At 40.4% G+C, this 23,739-nt stretch overlaps 1 protein-coding gene across 2 annotated transcripts in view; it reads right to left on the bottom strand.

The window, feature by feature from the left end:
• DMGDH (dimethylglycine dehydrogenase) overlaps nt 1–23,739 on the bottom strand; it is a 69,957-nt gene that overhangs the window by 19,464 nt on the left and 26,754 nt on the right. The window contains exons 8-14 of one of the 2 annotated variants that reach the window (XM_030323663.1): nt 18,091–18,260; nt 16,882–17,035; nt 15,021–15,186; nt 13,730–13,860; nt 12,283–12,500; nt 10,686–10,843; nt 7,646–7,705 (exon numbers count right to left, since the gene is read on the bottom strand). In XM_030323663.1, coding sequence (XP_030179523.1) covers nt 7,646–7,705; nt 10,686–10,843; nt 12,283–12,500; nt 13,730–13,860; nt 15,021–15,186; nt 16,882–17,035; nt 18,091–18,260 — 1,057 coding nt within the window. Of the gene's footprint in view, nt 1–7,645; nt 7,706–10,685; nt 10,844–12,282; nt 12,501–13,729; nt 13,861–15,020; nt 15,187–16,881; nt 17,036–18,090; nt 18,285–23,739 lie in introns of both variants that reach the window. The other variant, XM_030323658.1, reaches the window with a different exon arrangement.

Raw genomic sequence — 23,739 nt, forward strand, 5'->3', positions numbered from 1 at the left:
TGGTCGTAGTGTCACAAGTGTATACGTGCATTAATACTTAGCAAATGGTGGGGCGCTTGGGTGGCTCAGTGGGTTAAGGGACCCACTTGATTGGTCTTGATTTTGGCTCAGGGCATGATCTCACAGTTTGTGGGTTCAAGCCCAGTGTCCAGCTTCACAATGACAGTGCACAGCCTGCTTGGGATTCTCTCTCTCCCCCCACCCCTCTCTGCCCCTGCCCCAGGTGCATGTGTTCATGCCCTCCCTCTCTCTCAAAATAAATAAACATTAAAAAAAAAAAAAAAAACCCGGGGCGCTTAGGTGGCTCAGTAGGTTAAGCATCCGACTTTGGCTCAGGTCATGATCTTGTGGTTTGTGGGTTCAAGCCCCACGTCAGGCTCTGTGCTGACAGCTCAGAGCCTGAGCCTGCTTTGGATTCTGTGTCTCCCTCTGTCTCAGTCCCTCCCCCACTTGCCCCTGTGTGTGTGTGTGTGTGTGTGTGTGTGTGTGTGTCTCAAAAAATAAATAAACATTGGGGCGCCTGGGTGGCTCAGTTGGTTAAGCGTCCGACTTCAGCTCAGGTCACGATCTCGCAGTCCGTGAGTTTGAGCCCCGCGTCGGGCTCTGGGCTGATGGCTCAGAGCCTGGAGCCTGTTCCGATTCTGTGTCTCCCTCTCTCTCTGCCCCTCCCCCGTTAATGCTCTGTCTCTCTCTGTCTCAAAAATAAATAAAGGTTAAAAAAAATTTTTTTAATAAACATTAATAAATATTTTTTAAAACTTTAGCCGATGGTGCACTTTCAATATGTCCATTTATTGCATGTTTAGTTAAGCTGTTAAAATAAAAATATAATAAAAGCAATCTAAAGAATTACTTCAACTTATTCCTAGTCCTGAGTTTCCAGAGACTTCCAAATTTTAAAGCAGGCATCTAAACAGCACACTTACACTTTTAGGGTGGAAATAGAACATTGTTTCCTAACAGAAATTGGATACATATGAGGATACTGATTCAATAGCTGGTAGCTTAATATGCTCTGATAAATGTTTTAGGCATGATAAACTCTATCTCAGCCTAGGTTTTACTTCTTTTCTTTCATTTTTCCTTTATCATTTAGCAATGGAAATGGGTAAGGGAATAAGGATGGCTTAATTAAAGTGTTACAATTATGTGGCTCATATGGATAACCGTAACAACGTCCTCAATTACTCCGCTAGGTGGTATTTCTTAGGGTTTTAGACATGTAAGGAGCCCTCATTTTATAGACTAGCAGTCTCGGGTGCAAAGTGAAACTAAGTGGCTTTCCCAAGGACACACAGCTAAAATTTGGTGACTTTAAAAAAAAAAACATTCACTTACTGTCCAATTCCAAAGAGACAGAGAGAGAGAGACAGAGAGAGAGACAGAGAGAGAAATTTGGGGCAGAATGTATTAACTGTAGCCTAGCCAGAGTAGGTGACAGATTTACTTACTTGCAATTCACTACCAATTCCATAGCACCCTCCTTTAACCAAACCACTTGTTTTAAGTTCTGTTTATTTACAGGACCACACAGGCATAAAGGTAAAGAACTCAGAGAGTGGGTCTCAATCTTCATTGCATAACAAAACCAAGAAACCCAAACCTCCCTGCAGAGCTAATCCAACTGGTTTCCGGGCAGTATTCTTAAACTTGAGGGAGCATCAGAATCACCTGGAGGGCTTGTTAAAGCAGATCACTGAGCCCATCCCCAGAGTTTCCGATTCGGGGATAGTACTCAACACCTGGCAATTCTAACCAATCCCTAGCTAACACTGATGCTACCAGTCTGTGAACCACAGCTGAGAACCACTGAGGGTAGGGCAATCTTTAAAAAGTTCTCCAAGTTAGTGATGTACAGCCAGTTGAAAAGCGTTGGTCTAGGACTATCCCTCTCCATCTGTTTTGGAATCACCTGGAGAATTAAAACAAAACAAAACTGATGCCTGAGTTCCTACCCTCAGAGGTTCTTTTTATTTTATTTTTTTTAATGTTTTTATTTATTTTTGAGACAGAGAGAGGCAGAGCATGAGCAGGGGAGGGACAGAGAGAGAGGGAGACACAGAATCTGAAACAGGCTCCAGGCTCTGAGCTGTCAGCACAGAGCCCGATGCGGGACTCGAACTCACGGACTGAGAGATCATGACCTGAGCCGAAGCCGGACGCCCCACCGACTGAGCCACCCAGGCGCCCCCAGAGGTTCTTTTTAAATTGACGTGGGTTGCAGCATGAACCTCAGAAATTTTTTAATCATTTCATGATTTAAAAGAATTATACTCCAGATGATTCTAATGTACGCCAAGACTGAGAGTCACTGAAAATTGTCTGCCTCAATGCCTATTACCATTTACCTAAAATTTCCCCAGAGTTGGGTACTAATACCACTATAACATATTAGAAACTCCTTTCTGACTTGTCTGTGAGTAATTATTTATTTCCATTCTGGTATTTTAATAATGCTAACATTTATTGAATACTTAGAATGTAGTAAGCCTGGTGGTGCTTTGCCTCTTTGTTTTTGTGTTGTTTTACTTACTAGTTACGCCTTAAATAATTTTTCTGCAAAGACAGACTGTATTTTCTATCAACATTGTCTTCTCACTTGTGGTTATTATCACCTTATTCTGTCTCTACTGGTTAGAAGTCCATGACAGGAAAAGAGAAGCCAAGGAAGAAATTGGGAGTGGGAAGAATCTTTAAAAAATTATTGGGGCACCTGGGTGGCTCAGTCGGTTAATCATTCGACTTCGGCTCAGGTCATGATCTCATGGTTCATGAGTTCAAGCCCCATGTCGGGCTCTGTGCTGACAGCTCAGAGCCTGGAGCCTGCTTCGGATTCTGTGTCTCCCTCTCTCTCTGCCCCTCCCCCACTCGAACTCTGTCTCTTTCAAAAATAAACATCAAAAAGAAAAAAAATCTCCTAAGCTGCTTCAACATGTTACATTGTTACTTCAGTCTCTGAATCTTGGCAGAAGTTGTCTCTAAATGGACATAGACTCCGTATTTCCAGGAGGAAAATTCCAATACTTAGGATTCCATTCTAAGGCAGCTGATTTTCCTTTTGCTCTTGACTAATGCATTTTATTTCTAAAACAAAAAACCAAAAGCCAGAACCACTAATTTTTCCCAAAAAGTAGCTTCTATGGAAATTATAATACCACTAATAGCAATGATATAACTTCGGGGGGGGGGGGAAGGGATTTTAGTTGAGATTTTAAAGAAATAATTTAATTATTTCTACTTGTATTACGCTTCTGGTTAATGCTTCCTTTCCAGGCTCTATGCTCACTGTCCACAAGATGGCACTGTTGTGTACTGCTAAGACGATCCTCCTGGATCGATATTTTCAGAGTATTAAGAATGTTTCCTACAGTTTCAGTTCCTGAAATGCCATTTGCTTCAAACGTCATGAGATAGGAGAGCCATCAGGAGTTATGTCGTTAACTGTTAGACCTGTGTCCTAGCAAGGTATTTAATGAATGGTACTTACTCAATGTTGACTCAGAAGGAGACTGAGCCTGTGCACAACTACTTCACATTGATGCGGGAGCGTGGGGCGGGCTGACGACAAAGTGCAAGCTAGTGTGCGCATGCACACACGCACACACACACACACACACACACACATCACCACCACCACCACCAAATGGGATGTGTGTGATATTCCTCAGGCACTTCTGGCTGCCCAAGGACAAAGGAAAGAAAACAAATGGCCGATTGATAGAGATCAAAGTCATGCAGAACATGGGTCTCCATCAATGCACAAATATCTTAGTAAATTACAAGAAAAAGGCAATTGTATCAATAGGCCAACCTCCAGAAGCCTGTAGACTGTTTCCTGGAGCCCCAATACCACCCCTCCATAGTGATATGGGGAACAAAGGCAAGAAGGTAAAATTAAATTTCCTTATAACCTGCAGGCCATTGACAAATACTTGAGGCAAATACAGAATATAACATTTCTCCAGGAACCCCCTAATGTCCTAATGTAAATGCCTTACTAGAGGGAAAACAACCTTCGCTTGACAATAGCAAGGCCTCAGGTATCTTAGGAGCCCGCTTTAACAGATCAAAGTCCCTTGGGAGGCCTCCCTTTTGACTTTACCTCCCCAACTCCATAGTATAAAACCAGGTATTCTTCACAACCCCAGCATAGCTCTTCCTGCCCATGGGTCCTGTCCCCATGCTTTAATAAAATCACCTTTTTGCACCAAAGACGTCTTCAAGAATTCTTTCTTGGTTGTCGGCTCCGGACCCCCGCCACCATCACCCCAAAACCTCATCAACATCAGCCAATGCCATGGGAAGGCTGCAGCTCAAACAACTCTCAGAAGCATCTTTGCCATCTAAGATTTCTTCAATACTCCATTTTTCTTTTCCCTACTTTTACACTGGTTTTGACGACAACGCAGTTCTCTCCAAAGAGGCCTGATGGCCCATCTCCTCAGACACCCGTTTTCCTCCTTAATGTGGTTAAATCAGCTATTCTGATCCTAACATAAACGCAAAATCAGTTACAACAAAAACATGACTGTGGGAGGCATCAATTAATAAAACATAGTCCATGCATATTTTAGGATATGTTGCCAGAAAAACATTCCTGGGCAGTTATTCAAGGTTGAAAAGCCCATGAGGAGAAAGGACTTTGTTGGGGAAAGTGGTGGGTGAGAGAGCACTGTGGTGAGGTCAGAGGTCACGACACCTTTCCTTGCTTCAGTTTCCTCACCCATAAATGAGGAAGGGGTACTGAGCCACCTTCAGGGGTCTCCTAGGTCCAACACAGCCTATGTCCTATACAATTTTTTAATATTGTGGCTTATACAATTGTTGTGTAAACACTCAAGGGCCAAGCGGAGAATTCTACATGCTTGCTTCAAAGAGAAAGGAAGAAAAGGATTTTATTTTTATTAAAAAACAATTTTTTTAAATGTTTATTTCTTTTTTGAAAGAGAGAGACAGAATGTGAGTGGGGCCAGGGGCAGAGAGACAGGGAGACACAGAATCCAAAGCAGGCTCCAGGCTCTGAGGTGTCAGCACAGAGCCCGACATGGGGCTTGAACTCATGAACCATGAGATCATGACCTGAGCCAACGTTGGACACTTAACTGACTGAGCCACCCAGGTGCCATAAAAAAGAAAAGGATTTTAAACAATTGTGAAATGCCCAGGATTTTTTTTAATTTTGTTTTCATTGGTGTATTTATGGAATAAAAAAATATTCCTCTGTCTTAACTGCTGCTTCAGTTCTCATAGACTGTCAACTTTCCAACACAATGTGAACTGGCATTACATATTCTTTAAAATGTAGTATGAAACCAGATTGGGCAACATTTTTATTTTTAGGCATAGAACGTAAAGTATCAAATTACATCATTTAGTTTATAATGTTAATTAGTTTTTCAGAAACCTGTTTCATTTTATAGACTGCTACAAAACAAAGATAAAGTTATGAAACCACCATACAGAATCTGAACAAAGTTGATCCAACCTATTCCCCAGTCTTGGAGATTAGCTGGCATCACAGTGACACCCATGAACCACCCAAGTCAACATAATTGAAAAAGACTAGCTCAGTTAGGTCCAGGTCCTGGTGCTACACCGCACGTCAACCAACGTAATCACTAGAAATTAACTCTGTGACACCAGAATGAAAACCAGTAATTCAGAAATCATAAAAAACGTACCATAAATCAAAATCATCATCTGTTAAACAACTTAATTCTGAGCCCAGCTTGGGTTATTGGACTAATTTAAAGGAACTAATAAATACACAATCCACACCTGCTTATAATCATAAAGAGAGTTCCAAAAACCCAATTTCAGCACGAAGAGCTCATTTATCTCTGCCTTATCCCCAAACAATAATACCCAAACACTGTGAAGCAAGAGAGTCAGTTACCTATTTATCTATTGGTGACCAACAACAGAACTTTAGTGCTTTGAAGAGTCAGGCCATTTTTATCCTTATTTTAAACAACTAAACGAAGACTTCTGTTATCAGAAGGAGCAATCTGCTGTAAGGGTCTGCCCAGATTCTAAGCACCTGCTTTCTCTGGTCTGGAGGCAGATGGTACATCATAAAAATAAAAGTCATAGGGAGAACGCACAGAAAGATATTCCCTTTAAAACCCTTAAGGAGGCTCTTTTTCCTAAAATCTAATACTATAAATATACATGTTTATGTTAATATCTCAGCTTAGAATTTGGGAACTTGATGCAGGGGCATTTAAAAAGTTTTCTTAGCCTGATTCATATGCATATGTTCACATATTTCCATAGAATGGGAAAACGGCCTTTACTTTAGCTGACTAGCACCTAAACAGGACAATTTATTTTTGAAATTCTAACAAGTATCCTACACAGCAGCAGCTGCTGTCCTATCCTTCAATATTACCACTGACTGCATCTCCGTTAGGTTCTTTTACGGTAACTAAAACACTACCCGGTGGGTATTTGAGTCAGCTTGGGCTGCTGGAACAAACTATCACAAACTAGGTGACTTTACTTTAACAACAAGAAATTATTTCTCACAGTTGTGGAGGCCGGTAAGTCCAAGATCAAGGTGCTGGCCTATTAAGCTCCCCTGTGAGTGTCCTCTTCCTGGCTCACAAGACAGCCGCCTTCTCACCATAGCCTCAAGATGAGGCCAGAAAGCGAGCTCTGGTGTCTTCCTGTTTCTCAAAAGAACACTGATTCCATCGTGGAGACCCCACCCTCATCATCTGATTACTCCCCAGAGGCCCCACCTCCAAATATCATCACATGGGGGTTAGGGCTAACACATGTACATTTTAGAGAAACACAATCATTCAGTCCATAACAAAGGGATCACTTCACGTATAGTTGCAGGACTTGTATAGACGAAAGAGGCTGTAAGAAATTGGCTTCGTAATACACGTTTCCACAATAATTATGTAGGTTGGTGCTTCTCAAATTTAGATGCATCAGACTCCCCTGCAGCTTGTTGAAACACAGGTTTCTTGGCCTGAGCCCCAGAGACTCTGTCTTAGCAGATCTGGGGTGGGATCGGAGAATTTGCATTTCTAACAAGCTCCCAAATGATGCTGATGCTATCTGTCTGAGGTGAGAGCTCCTAATGCAGGGGTTCCCTTTGGAATGTGAATTTCAATTATCATACCTGTATTGGCTTCTCAGTAAATACTCATTTTATGCTAAACACTTGAAATGTGTCATTTGCTTACACTCAGATGTCGCAGTTACACATGAAAGTGCTTAATAAGCAGATGGGAAGATCTGCTGGCACGGCTGCTTTATGCTGTGAGCACCCAGGGAGAGTCAATTAATGCTCTATGTGTGATTAGCTAACATGTGACTTCACAAATCACCAGGATTTGCAAGAATGTCTACTGACATCTTATCCTTACTAATTTTTATCCCGGAATTTAGCTTCAGTCTTTGAAGTTGCTGGATTCTGCTATCTTACATCTATGAGCATACTGCAATGGCTTGAACTGATACCTAATTTTGACAAAAGCTTAATACAAAGCATATGAGCAATGCTTAGTATTTATGTTCAACTCATTTGTCCTATAATCACACTTGGTTAAATTTTAAAGCATAGCTCTGTCACGAAACAGCATCATAATTTTAAGATGTACTTCAAGTACCCTTCGGAGTATAAACATACCTTATTTAGCTTTATAAAATAGTCCAGTCCAGCTTCCAAGGGATTTGTATCACAGTTCATCTAAAAGGGAAGCACACAGTTTTTTAAAAAGCTTTTTTTTTTTTTTTTTTTTTAAGCAGGCTCCACACCCAGAATGGAGCCCAACACAGGGCTTTAATTCACAACCCTGAGATCAAGACCTGAGCTGAGATCAAGAGTTGGACACATAACCAACGGGACCATCCAGGTGCCCCTAAAGATTTTATTTTCAAGTAATCTCTATCCCCAACACAGGGCTTGAACTCACAACCCCAAGATCCAGAGTCACATGATCTACTGACTGAGCCACCTAGGTGCCCCTGGAAACACACATTTTAAATCTTAGACGAGTGAAAATCATTTCAGTAACATCATCTTCATATATTATTTTCTTAGGGAAGAGAACACTTTTGGATTGTGAAAATAGATTCTGATAGGAAAATTACAGACTGGTCCCCAAAAGTAATTTTTTTACTCTGAAATTTAAATGTAGCCTGTCAGCAAATACTATTTGAATAGCATATTAGACACTAAAATTCAGTTTGTTTCCATGGCTCTTTTACTGATAATAATTTTTTTTAACGTTTATTTATTTTTGAGACAGAGAGAGACAGAGCATGAATGGGGGAGGGTCACAGAGAGAGGAAGACACAGAATCTGAAACAGGCTCCAGGCTCTGAGCGGTCAGCACAGAGCCCAACACGGGGCTTGAACTCACGGACCGCGAGATCATGACCTGAGCCGAAGTCGGCTGGTTAACCGACTGAGCCACCCAGGCGCCCCTCTTTTACTGATAATAAATATTGGAGGGATAAAATAACATGCTATTCCTCCCTGAAATAAGACTTTACTGTGTTTTTATATAATAATTTTACATAGTTAGGTTTGAAAAATTATTAAGTAATTTACTTATCTTACAATTGGCCAGAAATCAGGACAAGTAGACGAGAAAGCAGATGGTAGGAAATTGGCTTCGACAGAGTTCAGGAAAGAGAAAAGGAAACCGGAGATCGCATCTCAAATCTTTTCATATAAGGTTGAGTAATTACAATATACTTTAAGCTAAAGCCTCTATTTGAGACTAGACCTGCAGTTGATAGTTTTTGTTTTGTTATTATTGTTCCCTTTTGTGCTAAGAGAACTGGTCTAAACTCCATAAAAAGTAGCCAAACTTTTTAAAAGACAACACAGAACTCATATAAATTATATGAGTAATATAAACTTGTTTTATATTCTCTAAAATTTGGTCTCACATTTCCTAATCAATCTGAGCAACTGTAAACTGATTTTTTTATCTACTGTATTTTCAGATTTTCTCCAGGAAGAAAATAAAACACAGCACAGAAGATTGCTGTAACGCCACTAGAGGGCGTGCTGGCACTGCTGGGAAATCAGAGGGATGTGGGAGGAAGAAACGCTAAGGGAGGGGAGGGCTCAGGGGAGCAAGCTCGAGAAAATGAAACGCAGGAGAGTGGAGAAATGGCTAACTCCCAAAGGCTGCATCAGCGGTTCATTCCCTGAGGAGTTTGGGGACAGAGCTGTCCTCTATTTCTCTCCCTGCAGCGGCCTCATCGAAGGCCCCAGGTTAAGGCTGAGAATCCCCCTGGAGAGCGCCTCCCCTGCAAAATAAAACCCGGGTAACTTGCCCCAGAGCCCTTGTTCTTTCAGTGACTCCAGGGCACTGCCTCTCCACCTTGTTTCTCCCACGTTTCTGCTCACAGTCTAAATGTCCCAAGGGACCCCGCTTTCAAACCCGCTTTTCCCTCCAATTAAATTCATCCTATCACATGCTAGGCACTTTATCTAATATCTACAGTAACTCCGTAGGATAAAGATTATCTTCATTTTTTAGAATAGTAAACAGAGGCTCTGGAAGGTTAAGTCCATATAGCTAATATGTGATGGAGGATAAATTCAAACCCAAGAAACCCCACCCTGAAGTATATCTGTTACTACTATCCTTTATGTCACTGCTCAGGCCTCAAACCTCAAGGAACCAACTTCCAAGGAAACAAGTAGGAATATGAAAAAATTTAGGTATCCACAGATAGCCTGTCACTGGAGATAAAACAGAACACAGTTTAAACTATAGTTTGGCCATGTTCATGTTATCTGGACCAAGTTATTTACTGTTTCTTAGTGTGATTATATATAGAATTGGGATGATTTACATAGCCTCCAACTCCGAACTCCTTGCCCAAAAATCACCAATAATACCATCTTTTTTTTTTTTAGTTTTTTTTTTAATCTTTATTTATTTTTGAGAGAGAGAGAGAGAGAGAGAGAGAGAGAGACAGAGCATGAGCAGGGGAGGAACAGAGAGAGAAGGAGATACAGAATCCGAAGCAGGCTCCAGGCTCTGAGCTGTCAGCTCAGAGCCTGACTTGGGGCTCAAACCCACCAACTGGGAGATCATGACCTGAGCTGAAGTCGGACGCTTAACCGACTGAGCCACCCAGGCACCCACCAATAATACCGTCTTCAGGAAGAGTTGAGAAGGTAAAATAAATCATGCATATGAAAATGGTGTGTAACTTGGTCAGAAACCTTTAGTTCCTGTTATCAATGGTGCAAGTAGGCTGGACCAACACATCCTAGACCACCGACGCTGCTCCTCAGAAAGAGACTTTTTCTTGCTATTTCCCCCAAAAGCTACATGATAAGAAGAAAATGGGGATGGGCAGCATGACAGAGTAAGAGGAAGAATCTGAAAAGTGCTCCTCAAATACTGTAGGGTCAGCAGGCTCCACTAAAGCAGACACAGCTCCACACAGAGATGGATGTCCAGGGCTCTCTGAAACGCAGGAGGAATTAAAGCAGAATAAACAGTGTGCCATAATTCCACTGAACTTTCAACTGAGAAATGGAGGAGAAAAACATCTTCACTTAATTAAATAGGGTTATCTAATAACACATAGTTTCTCGTATAGTCAGAGCCAACGTTAATGCAATTAAAATTAGCCCTCATACAAAAATCAGATACAGTAAATGAAATTTTAATGAAGTTGCTGGCATTTCAAACCTCTGACCCCCAGGCTCTGAAAGCTTTCTCCAGTCTTAAGGCATTCATGGCGTATGTTCCGAAATTGTCAATTCCCTCCTCCTGGCCTGCATTCATGATAATGTCATAAAGGGCTACAGAATCTTCTCGTCTGTGGTACAGCTCCCAACCCAGCTCACCTGAAACAAACCCACAAGTACCACACTAGGGTAAGAACAGTGATCACCAGGTCTAATGCGCGTCAGCTGAAACAAAAATAAATGGAGATTCCACGTATGCAATACAGACATTGCTGAGTTTTAAAAGACCAGTTCACAAAAAAGCTGCAACTACCATACCCACCCCTTTCCCCACAAAGGAGCCTGCCATATCACAGATGCACTCATGCCCCATCCTATCTCCCAGAGAGTGGTAACTGGGACACCTTTTCTCATGACACAGAAAGATGTTAATATAGGAATTTATCTGGACTCCTGCCTCAGCTTCATAATGTTATGTGAGTAATTACATATTAGTATGGCTTAGTTTATCATTACAAAGGGTTCAACGTTTAGAAATCTCAACCCCCAACTCCTTTCTTCCAAATCACAAGTCTTAAAAACATAGGCAACTGACAATTACTCATATGGTCTTTTTTGTGGGATAACCATTATCTCTAATGCTCCCCCATATCCCTCTTCTTCCCCACTTGGTCATATTATTCATTGTTAGAGCTGTGGGCTAAAACCAAATGAAATGAAACCCAACCCAAATAGTCTTGTTTATTTTTTATTCTGCTTATGCTTTATTCTGGTCACCATTTTGCCAAGGTCAGGTGAAAGAAGGAGGGAGAAAGTATACAGCAGAAGCCCAGAGAAGAGCAATAGCCTTCATACTTTATGCGTTCTCCTTGTTCCCCAATGTTGAGGGCTGATGGTGATGTGTTTTTCAAGGACACCACCAGGACATGAGTAACATGTAATTGAATGAACGCCTGGGCACCCAATACCCTTTCTATGAAAGAGCACGGAGGTCTAGAGGAGGTTGGAAGTGAGCCTACAGCACCAATGGGGAACTGAAGAACATTAATTCATCTCTATTTCAAATACCTACTATGTACAAGATTAGGTGTTACATGAAGAATTCCCTAGTGCACTTAGAGTCTAGAATGAAAGTCTAGAAGCTGCTACATGAAGCTAATGCACTTAAAGAGTCTTAGTGGTAATGCCTTAAGACAGGTGCCTGATACATTTAAGATGGTCTCTAGGAGAGATTCTATCTATGGGAGACCACCTTGAATGTTCCTAGATAGAGTCAGCTGACCTGAATACTCTGTCAACCCTTCCAACTATTCTAACAGCTATCCTCCTCCAACTTTTTTATCCATCCTTCCCAGTAGTAGGTAGCTATGAGATTGGAACAACAACTGGAAATCTGGGAAATGACTCTCCCAGCATAGGAGTGAATAGACTGTAAGAGTTGAACAGGAGAAATCTTCCTCCAAAGTTATACTGACAAAAGTCAGTGTGTATGTGAGCATGTGCATGCACATGCATGTGCACAGGTTCATTTCTGGCAGCTTCTTTTGAATTTCAGAGACTTTCTCTTAAATTTTAGAGAATCGTTTTCCAATTCTTACCAGTATAAGATATCCTAATAGCAGTGACAGGAATGTTTGAAACCTTTAAAGACTTGGTCTGAAGAAACTTGAAAACATCATCACTAAGATCTTCAGAGGTCAGTTTCTGAAGAACCTTTCTTGCATGCGGCCCTGCAATCCCAAGAACTCCAAGCTCATCGGTTATGTTTTTAATTTCAACATCATATCCACCATTGACCGCCTCTTCTTCAATCCATCTGCATTTGAGTCATAAACATTGTGTTAAGTCTTGCTTGAATAACACATGTTGGTAACATATTATTTCTCTGAAGACATGCTCTGTGTCTAGAATTACCAGAAAGTCCCCAGAGTGTCATTTCATATAATAACCTAATTTATTAAGCTGAGGAAACTGAGTCCCAGAGATGTCAAGTGATTCTCTTTAAACCACCCACTCATAAATTTTGGGGGTAATTTTTCACAGTACAGAAGGATCCTTCAATTTAAATAAGCTCTGCCATATAATTCTTTTAAAGAGTGACAGCCCTATTGCATTTAAACTAATGATTCAATCTTCAAAAATTAATTTAAACCCAAATTTTCTCTAATACCTATACATGGAGGCACATTTGTGCTGCTAAAGGTTAATAATGTGCCTGCCACCAGACACCTAACTGCTTTGGCAATCACAAGGAAACAACAGAAACTCTAAAGACTGGTTTCAATTTCTAAGTCTTGATGAGTTATTGGAACCCAGTCTTGGGGTTTGTTTATAATCTATTGAGTAGTCCCTGGAGCTACATGAAATGATCATCTGGATTTACACAAAGCTAGCTACTAAGATACATCTTGGATTGGTGGATATCATTGGCATCGTTTTACAGCCAGAGTGAGGATCTCAGAGCAAGACATTTATTAAACAGTAATGTTCCAAATATTTTTGGAATACTAAAAACTACAGATTTTATAGTAGACTAAATCACAGACTAAAGATTCATGTGAAGGATTGACTTGGCAGCTCAAAGACTTAGATCTAGCTGTGGGCCAGAGGGCACAAGGCACGGCAAAGGAGGCAGATAACCCAGGGAGGCAGCTCACTGAAGTGCACTGAATGTGGGCATCAGAATCAAAAGGACTGGCTTAAGCAAGTTACTTTAACCCAAACTTCAGTTTCCTCACATGAATATGACATGAATATGTCATTAACTGAGATAATGTCTAAAAAGAGTTCTGACACATTGATAATGCCTAATAATCAGGAGTTAAAATTAGAACCAGTAAACCCTATGGATGAATTACCTTTTGGAGGAGTGGGGACAGGGTCCCTCACTTCAAACAATTTCCTATAAAAGACACGAAGTTTATTGGAAAGAATAAGGTTTGAGAATTTAAGTTATACTTTCAACTATTGGCAAAAGAAAAGCTCAGTGAAAGTTTAGATCTATATATAATTCATATAAAATTTTCTTATTAGCTGTGCACATACCTAAGATCATGAAGTTCAGATCCAGAACCAGTTATTAGTAGAAATTCCCCAGGAGTTTGGTGAGAAACAGTCAATTCAGCATACACTCGACCTTTTGGCGTCAACATGTGACTTATATTTGTAAAACCCACCTACACAAAAGAATTTAAAATTACCTCAATATAAAATTAAAATCTTACATATCCTTTTAGCACAACATGGAAATAAACCAGTGTCAGTGAAACGTATCTGAATCTTATCATTTATATCAATCGTGTGAACTATCTTTAAACCTAAACCCAAGATTAATTTTGGGTAATTATAATTATTTGTCATCAAAATTACACTTCAGTCAATTTTGCAGTTCTCTATTGACAGGATTTAGCAAAGTCATAGAGTCCTTGGATGACAATTCATTCAACAAAAATTGTAATTAGAAAATCAGCTAGAATATTTATTCATGGTCTGTTGAAGAGCTATAGCATTCATACAGAAACCATTAGGTGGACTAAAATAACATACTGGGTTTTTTTGTTTTTGTTTTTTTGTTTTTGTTTTAAATGAGAGGATAGATGGGGTGCCTAGATGGCTCAGTCAGATAAGCACCCAACTCCTGATTTCAATTCAGGTCACGATCTCAGGGTTGGTGAGTTTGAGCTCCACATCGGGCTCCGGGCTGACGGCATGGAACCTGCTTGGGATTCTCTGTCCCTCTCTCTGCCCCTCCCTCACGCACTCGCACACACAAACTCTCAAAATAAAATAAACTTTAAAATAAATAAATAAATAAATAAATAAATAAATAAATAAAAATAAAATTTAAGAATGAGGGTTCCCTGGGTGGCTCAGTTAAGCACTCAACTTCCACTCAGGTCATGATCTCACAGTTTGTGAGTTCAAGCCCTGCATTGGGCTCTCTGCTATCAGTGCAGAGCCCACTTCAGAAACTTTGTCCCCTCTCTCTCTGCTCCCCCCACTCAAAAATAAACAATAGAAACATTTTAAGAAATTTTGGGGCGCCTGGGTGGCTCAGTCGGTTAAGCGTCGACTTCGACTTAGGTCACGATCTCGCCGTCCATGAGTTCGAGCCCCGCGTCGGGCTCTGGGCTGATGGCTCAGAGCCTGGAGCCTGCTTCTGGTTCTGTGTCTCCCTCTCTCTCTGCCCCTCCCTCGTTCATGCTCTGTCTCTCTCTGTCTCAAAATAAATAAACGTTAAAAAAAAATTAAAAAAAAAAAAGAAATTTAAAAATGAGAGGATGGAGAATTAAGCAGGCAGGAATCCTGAACCTTGTACCCATATAAGGTTATTTACCTTTGGAATGACATTTGCAAAGAGATGGTCCAACAATCTAACAGAGTCTTGGCCTTTGATGTTAAACTTGCCAAATGGTGACAGGTCAATAACCCCTACGCTTTGCATAACCTGTTTATACTCAGATCCCACAGGCTCAAACCAGTTTGTGCGGCGAAAACTTGGCCTAAAACACAATGTTTGTGGTAAAACAACTGTCATTCATTTTCAGAAAATTACAGAGTATTTTAATAAACCCTATTGATCTAGAAAATCCTATTTGGGAAAAGAAGTAACAACTAAAATTCTGTTCTCTGAATGATACATATATGGTAGAAGCTGATTTTTTAAAATTACTCTTCTATTCCTTTGACCATTTTGTAGTGAACAAAGTATTAATTAACTAGAAATTAAGATAGGACATGTGGGCTTTCAGATCTGGAGGAAAGCATAGAAGTCTACCAGCCCTGAGGTTTTCAATCTTGGTTGAATATTAGAATCACCTGGGGAGCATTTAAAAAAAATACCCCTTTTCTGGACCTAGTTAAATCAGAATATAACGGGGTAGAGCTATCTTGTCCAGTGCTTCTCAAACACTCATGCAACTGTACATCACTTACAAATGTTAAAATGCAGATTCTAATGCAGCAGGTCTGGGGTGGAGACCTATATCCTGCATTCTAACAGTCTCCCAAGTGATGTTCATGTTGTTACAAGCAAGAACCTGGTCCAACATCTGCATTTTTTTAGAGAAAAGGTACAAGGTGACTTCCAGGGCCTTTGTCTTAATAAATGCCAGAGCTTGGCCTGGAACAAAAGTCTACTGACTCATTCACAGTTCTTCCCACTCGGCAAAGTCAACTTCTAATGTGGTATTTTAACTGCAGAGCAGAATTCTGTCTGATAAATGAGTTTTCAGTTGTTTAATTATTCAAATAATGGAAGGAACAGGTCAGATCCAAAGAGCAAAGGTGAAGAACAGATTTGGCATTTATCCAAGTCGTTTAGGAAAAACCAAACCAGTATTTTGCCCCCAGATAATCTAGACTTTCTACTGAGCCCAAATTCATTAATCAACAACTGGGCCTCTACTATACTTTGTACCATTTAGATCTGGTCTTAAAGTAGACATCAATACCTGTTTAGTAAGCAAAATGACAAGTCCAAAAAAAAAAAAAAGAGGTAACAATTTCTGGATTTGCTATTTGTTTTCTCTTGGTTTATGGATTCTCATGAGAAAAAATATATAAGCATTATTAACCCCAAATGACAACAATGGCTCAAAATCCAAGTATAACAATGGTAACAACACTAGAAGAATTCAGAGGATTGTTTCAGTGACATGCTTTATGCTTTAGCTTAACCTAAAATGCTAAGTAAATGATCCTTTCCCCTAATTTATCAATGGTACATATATTTTGCATGACTCAGTGCACACACACTAGAAAGCAGTTGCTGTGAACTATCTTTGATAAATAGAAAATCCATATTTCTAGACTATTTCCATACAACGTGATTCGACCAGGCATCCTAAAGCAGGACACATCTTTAGGAGCCACCTGAAGCCATGTGGGGATCAAGAGGGGATGGGGAAGGTTCCCCTGAGCTCCTGGAAAATGCCAAGTGGAGGCTTCACCTGAGCTGGCTGTAGGACTCTGGAGGCCACATGGGTCCTAGAGATGTGAGCCAATGTCACGTGGGATAGAATAATGCTTCCATTGCCAGAAAATCATTTTTGTAGGAAAAGGCTCAATGCTCTTTGGAAAGGGTGGAGTGACTTCTTTGGGGGCGCAGGGGCAGCGCTTCTCCGATGTCCCTCCATTCAACTTCCAAAATCGCGTTCTACATTCAGAGCCACAGGCAGGTCATGCCATTCACTTACCTATACCGAGTATCCTGGCCTGGTTTGTAGAACCAGTGTGGCTGCTCCCAGCCTGCATGGAACCCCATGGAACACTTAGACTCCAGGATTTTATAAAGCCCACTGACTCGCTGAGTTGGTCTCCCGGCAAATCGCTCTTCTTTAGGATAACCAACTGAAAAAGGAAAACTAGTATCTAAGTACCGTATAACCAAAACTGTAAAAAACTTCAAAGGGATTCAGAAAGTAGAAAACATAGTTCTTAACATCCAGAAGCACATATATGTATGAAATTTATGTAAAAGATGGTAACTAGCTTTCTTGGGGTGAACATTTCACAATGTTCCCAAATGTCAAATCACAGGGTGCCTGGGTGGCTCAGTCAGTTAAGTGTCAGACTCTTGATCTTGGCTCAGTCATGATCTCAGGGTTCATGGGATCCAGCTGCCCTCGTGAGGCTCTGAGCTGGCATCAGGGAACCTGCTTGGGATTCTCTCTCTCCTCTGTCTCTTCTTCCCCTGCTCCCACAGGCAACCACGTGTGCTCTTTCTCTCTTTCTCTCTCTCTCAAAATAAATAAATTAATTTAAAAAAAAGTCAAATCACTATGTTGTACACCTAAAACTAACATAATATCATATATGTGTACATATGTAATCAACTATATTGCAATTTTTTTAAATTATGTAAAAAAAGCCAGACTGTCATTCATATAGCTATCCAAGGATAAAGTAAAAGTAAATTTAAAACTTAAAATCACTTGGGAAAAAAAAAAAAGCAACTTAAAATCACTTGGGGCTCCTGTGCGGCTCAGTCAGTTAAGGATCCGACTTCGGCTCAGGTCATGATTTCGTAGTCTGTGAGTTCGAGCCCTGTGCTGACAGCTCAGAGCCCGGAGCCTTGTTCAGATTCTGGGTCTCCCTCTTTCTCTGCCCTTCCCCAGCTCATGCTCTGTCTGTCTGTCCGTCTGTCTGTCTGTCTGTCTCTCTCTCTCTCTCTCAAAAATAAACAAACATTAAAAAAAATTTAAAAACTTAAAATCACGGAAGCACTCCACACATTAAATATACAAACTCATATAAGATTCCTTCTTGTGTCTTAGAGGCATAATACTTAATAGAATCCCTAAGTACTCCCACCACAAAGCACAGAATAACAAAGATCTAAAATCAGAGGCACTGCAAGTCAATTCTGTACACACTTCACAGACAATAGTAAATTTGCACTTTACCTATATTGTTGAATCCATATGACTCTCTTGCTTTGGCCTCAGTGTACTGAGTTGTTGTCCATTTGCCATAGCGATTAGGATCCAATTCTATCAGATCAAAAGGAGGTTCTCCATGCAGGATCCAGTCACTGAGATATTTCCCTACCCCACCGGCGTGGATTATGCCATATCTTTCAAATACAGAGATAAACACCCTGTTATGAACACATGTTGTTTTCCAATAATGAAACATGTCCAACTCTTCTACAGGGCCTCCAAGTTGGAGTGTTCTGTGATCTTCAGAGCAGACAGTCAACCTAATGCTTATACTATAGTTTTTTTCCTTGGGAAAAATACATGTTTGGGCATCCAAATTAAATGTACTGACTTGATAGCTAGTTTGTTTCCACAGTTTCAAGAGATGCATACCTGCAAAATAGCCTACAACTCTTAGCTAGAAAAGATGCTCACTTTAGGAACATGGAGGAAAGGAAGAAAAGAGGAAGATGTGGTTATCTTAGCAGCCCTTCTGATCTAGAATTATCCTGACTGATGGGAACCTTGCAGGAGAAACCGTACACTGCCCAGTGACACATCTCTTCTCAGACTCAACTTAGTTCAGGTCCCCTTAGGCGATGACCTCTGTGCAAGGACCTTGAATCTTTATCTTAGAAGCATTCAGAGGAAGAGGCACTCACCCAGGGGCTTGTGGGGAGGAGAGAAAAGGAACACTGTCCCCTGTATTTTGCAACTAATGGGTCACTTGGTGATGAGGGTAGTCTTGTTGTCCATTTCTATATGATGATGCTTTAAAACCAAGAACATCACTGTGGCAAATCAGTTGCTATCAGATGAAGGATTCACAGTTTAACATTGGCCATGTGCAGTACTAACCACTCCCTCTTGCCTAGTGAAGAACTTTCCTATAGGTTTATCTGTGGTTTAAGTCAAGACAAGCTTCTGAGGAATGAGATGAGCAGAAAGTCATGTGGGGGATGACCAAGAAACGGAGCTACATGAGCAGACCTCAAAATGCAAGAAATTCCAGTATCCTGAACGACCACAACTTAACAGCTAGACTCACGGGTTCTGAGAGCTTGGGAGCACCTGAGCAAAGACTTTAAATGTTAACTATTTTCCCACAAGATACCAGTTTTGCTGTTTTACAAAAATGAGTAACTAAATTTGTTACGAGGATATTTCTCAAGTAGAATAAAAAGGCGACAATTTACATACTTCTCCAAATAGTTAAAAAAGAAAAAAAGACATTGGTCATCCAAATCACCCACAAACAATCTCACTAAGTTTCAAGAAAGCAAGAAAAATTATTGAATGTATGCTTAAAATTCACTTAACCAGGCCCAATGTATGATATACAAAAGCTGTCATTTTTGAGATCTAGAGATACTGTTGATAAGACTTGAAATTGTGTAAAGTTTTATTGACATTTATTGAGTGCTTGCTATTTGCCAGGCATTGTTTCCACCTAACATGTACCAGATGATTTATTCTTTAGCAATTTTATTTTACCACTGGGAAAGCCAGTCCCCACTTAGCAATTAAATAAGGTCACACTGCAATAAAGGTCAGGATACAGACTCCATCAACTGACTTCAGCATACACTCTCTCTTACTGAACTTTACCTTTTCAACAGTTCCCAATTTTCAGCCAAGGCACACATGACAGACAGCGTTCACATCCTTGACAGGCTCTTGGGAGTAGCCAGGACTGTGCTTGGTTTCCTGTGGCCTCACTGCTATGCCATCATGTTCTTTCCCTTTCAGTAGTGTATATGAGCTAACAAATGGGGCTGAGTGCTGTCAATTGGGGAGAATCCTGAATCAAGGATAATTTGTTTTCAAAAAGTGTTTACAAACTTCAGCTCTCTAACCATTAACAAACTATGTGTCAAATGCCACACTACTGAGTGTTATGAAACATGTATTGAGAGCCCCTGGCTTAGCAGTTAAAAGCAAGCATAAAGTAAGAGAGCTCTGGGTATGATTTCACTTCTGCCAGTACTAGCTGTGTAACCATGGGCAAGTTGTGTGACCACCCTGAGCTTTAGTCTTCTTTCATGCACACTTCCTTTATGGTTCTGGTGGAGAACATTGGCATGACATTGAAAGCACATAGTAGGCCAGCAATGCATGCTTGCTGTTAGGCCCCTATACAACCAGTAACAGAGTATGCCTATGCCCAATTGATAAGACTTTCATACCAAGTAATTTGTGTGGCATGGAAGTGGAAGGGAACTTAATAAGGAAAGGAGAGTTAGGTTCTTCTGTCGCTAACATTAATCTGTAGAACCCGCTTCTAAATGGCCCAGTGACTATGCTTTTTGAGTGTTTGTGTCTGCTTTTCAGGATAACTCCGTTAAACTGTCAGATGTTATATCTTACAGCACTCTCCCCTCCTTAAGTTTCCTGTTTATAATGTGCTCTAAGCCAAGAAAACTAGATTCAATTCAATACAATCCATTAAACATGTTGGTTGACATGGTGTCACCTAGAAGCAAAAAACCTTTTGTTAGAATTGTGACAAAACAAAAGTAAAAGAGTTTTGACTGAGGGTGATCTGTGAGTAAGGTAAATGAGCACTGGCATATATGTACACAGTTTGCAAGTTCCCCAATTTCTCTGGACGGTTGTATCAGAATAACAGACACATTGAAATGCAGATCCCTGGGCCTCTCCCCAGACCACTGATTCAGAACCTATAGGAGTAGTGTCTGGGAATCCATTTGCTTATAGTTTTCCAATTCAACACAGCTTCATGGGTTCTCCTGACAAATAGGAATTACACAGATACGATGTAAAGGAGGACGAAGCATGCATAAGTGACTAATCACAAGGTTGAGATTCTTTTTTAACATGGGCATGTGATTCTCCTGCTCAGCCAGGTATGGAAACCACTAGCCTCCAGAACCAGGGAATGGATCACTGATGCAAGCCAGCAGGGGCAGCCAATGTAAGCATTCCATTTTACATAAGAAATATCTTAGCAAGATAGCAACAAGTCCTTTGTTCAGACCAAATCTGTCAGAGTGTGAGGCACTTTGCCTGCCCCCCACCTGTCATCTTCCCTATCCATCTCCCAACGTCTACAACCTGGGAAAATTACCCAGAACAATCAGAGCAGGAATGCAACATTAGCCCCATGCAAGTACATACAATTTCTAGGTAATAAGTAACTGGTGTTCTAAAGAAATCAACTTCCTAATTTCCTTGGCAAGTAGTAACAGATGCTCCATTAAAATATAAATATAATAAGGTCAGGGATACTGTCTGCTTGTTCAGAGCATGGCTCGTGGTCAATGATCCACATATATTCATTGACTAAATCAATAATTCTATGATTCAGCCAACTGCAGAATCAAAAATAATAAAGACCTAGGAATGCATTTAGCAAAAGAAGTGCAAACTTGTACTCTAAAATTACAAATCATTGCTGAAAGAAATTTTAAAAGACCTAAACAGGGGCGCCTGGGTGGCTCAGTCAGTTGAGCGTCGACTTCAGCTCAGGTCATGATTTCATGGTTAGTGAGTTTGAGCGCCGCACTGGGCTCTGTGCTGACAGCTCAGAGCCTGGAGCCTGCTTCAGATTGTGTCTCACTCTCTCTATTCCTCCCCTGCTCCTGCTCTGTCTCTCAAAATAAACAAAAACTTTAAAAAATTTAAAAATAAATAAATAAATAAAAGATCTAAATAAATGGAAAGACATCCCATGTCCATGAATTGGACTTAATATTGTTATAACAATACTCTCCAAATTGATCTACAGATTTAATGCAATACCTATCAAAACCCTAGGTGGCTTCTTTGCAGAAATTGACAAACTGGTCCTAAAAATTGCATGAAAATTTAAGGGACCCAAAGTAGCCAAAACAATCTTGAAAAAGAGCAAAAATTCACACTTCCCAATTTCAGAACTTACTACAAACCTATAGTAATCTAAACAGTGTGGGGGTGCCTGGTGGCTTAGTCAGTTAAGCATCGGACTCTTGATTTCAGCTCAGGTGGTGATCTCATGGTTCGTGAGATAGAGCCCTGTGTGGGGCTCTGTGCTGACAGTGCAGAGCCTGCTTGGGATTCTGTCCCTCCCTCCCTCTCTCTCTCTCTCGCTCGCTCTCTCTCTCGCTCGCTCTCTCTCTCTCTGCCCCTCCCCCACTCACATGCATGCAAATACTCTCTCTCTCTCTCTCTCAAAATAAACGCTAAAAAAAAAAAATGTGGTAATGGCAGAATTGGGAGTCCAGAAATAAACCCATACACATATGGTGAAATGACTTTTGTCAAGGATGTTGTGGTATAATAAAAAATAAATATTTGGTCTTTGTCCCCAATTCTTGGCACAGAGCTCCTAAAACCTCTGGAATTTATAGTCTTTGTATGCTAATGAGATGACTCAAGGTGGAGTGAGTGATACCTGGGGGCTTAAATAGGGGCTGGTTCAAGAAGTTGAATCATCAATAGTCGATGATTTCATCAATTATGCCTATGTAATTAAACCTCCATAAAAACCCCTAAATGACAGACTTCAAAGAGCTTTCAGGTTCTGAACGCACTGATGTGCTAGGAAGGTGGTGTGTCAAAGAGGGCATGAAAACTCTGTGCCACACTCCTCCCCCTCACACCTCACCCTGTGCATCTCTTCCATTTGGCTGTTCCTCAGTTGTATACTTTATAATAAATGGGTAAAAGGAAGTGTTTTCCTGATTTCCGTGAGCCACCCTAGTGAACTGTCAAGCCTGAAAAGGGGGTTGTAGGAACTCGCAAAGTTACAGCCAGTCAGATGTACAGGTGATCCCTGGACTTGCAACTGGTATCTGAAGTGGAGGCAGTTTTGTGGGACTGAGTCCTTAACCACTAACTCTGGAAGTTAAGATCAGAATTGAATTGAATTGTTGGACACCCAGTTGGTGTCAGAGAATTAGAAAATTGAAAAATTGAATGTGGGTATCAGAAGTGGTGTCAGAAAGAAGATATCTCAGAAGCCAAGATAATTCAATGAGCAAAGAACAGTCTTTTCAACAAACAGTGCTGGGACAACTGGTTATGCACAAAAGAATGAAGTTGGACCCCTACCTCACATCATATACAAAAATTAACTCAAAATTGATCAAAGATTTAAATGAAAGAATTAAAACTATAAACTCTTAGAAGAAAACATAGGTATGAATCTTTATGAATTTGGACTGGAAAATGGTTTCTTATATATGAACTACATGCTAAAAAAAAGAAAAAATACGCATTCTGGACTTCATCAAAATTAAAAACCTTCATGCTTCAATGGACACCATTAAAAAAGTGAAAAGACAGCCCACAGAATGGAAGAAAAAAATTGCAAATCATGTATCTGATAAAGGTCTTATGCCTAGAACATATAAAGAACTCCTACAACTCAACAGTAGAAAGACAAATAATCAATTTTTTTAATGGGCAAAGTATATGAATAAGCATTCCTCTAAAGAAGATATTCAAGTAATGTACACAAGAAACACTCCTACATACACATGCCTGCATACGGATGCTATTGGTGATTACCTAAACCCTCAGTTACTTTATACCTTCCAGGTCCTCTGTCTCCATCTGGTTTTCTCCCTCTAGATGTCCCAAAGATATCAACTTAACACTTCAAACCCAACCTTTCAAAAATGAAACTCATTG

Source organism: Lynx canadensis, chromosome A1, assembly GCF_007474595.2.
Source record: "Lynx canadensis isolate LIC74 chromosome A1, mLynCan4.pri.v2, whole genome shotgun sequence".
Taxonomy (NCBI): Eukaryota; Metazoa; Chordata; class Mammalia; order Carnivora; family Felidae; genus Lynx; species Lynx canadensis.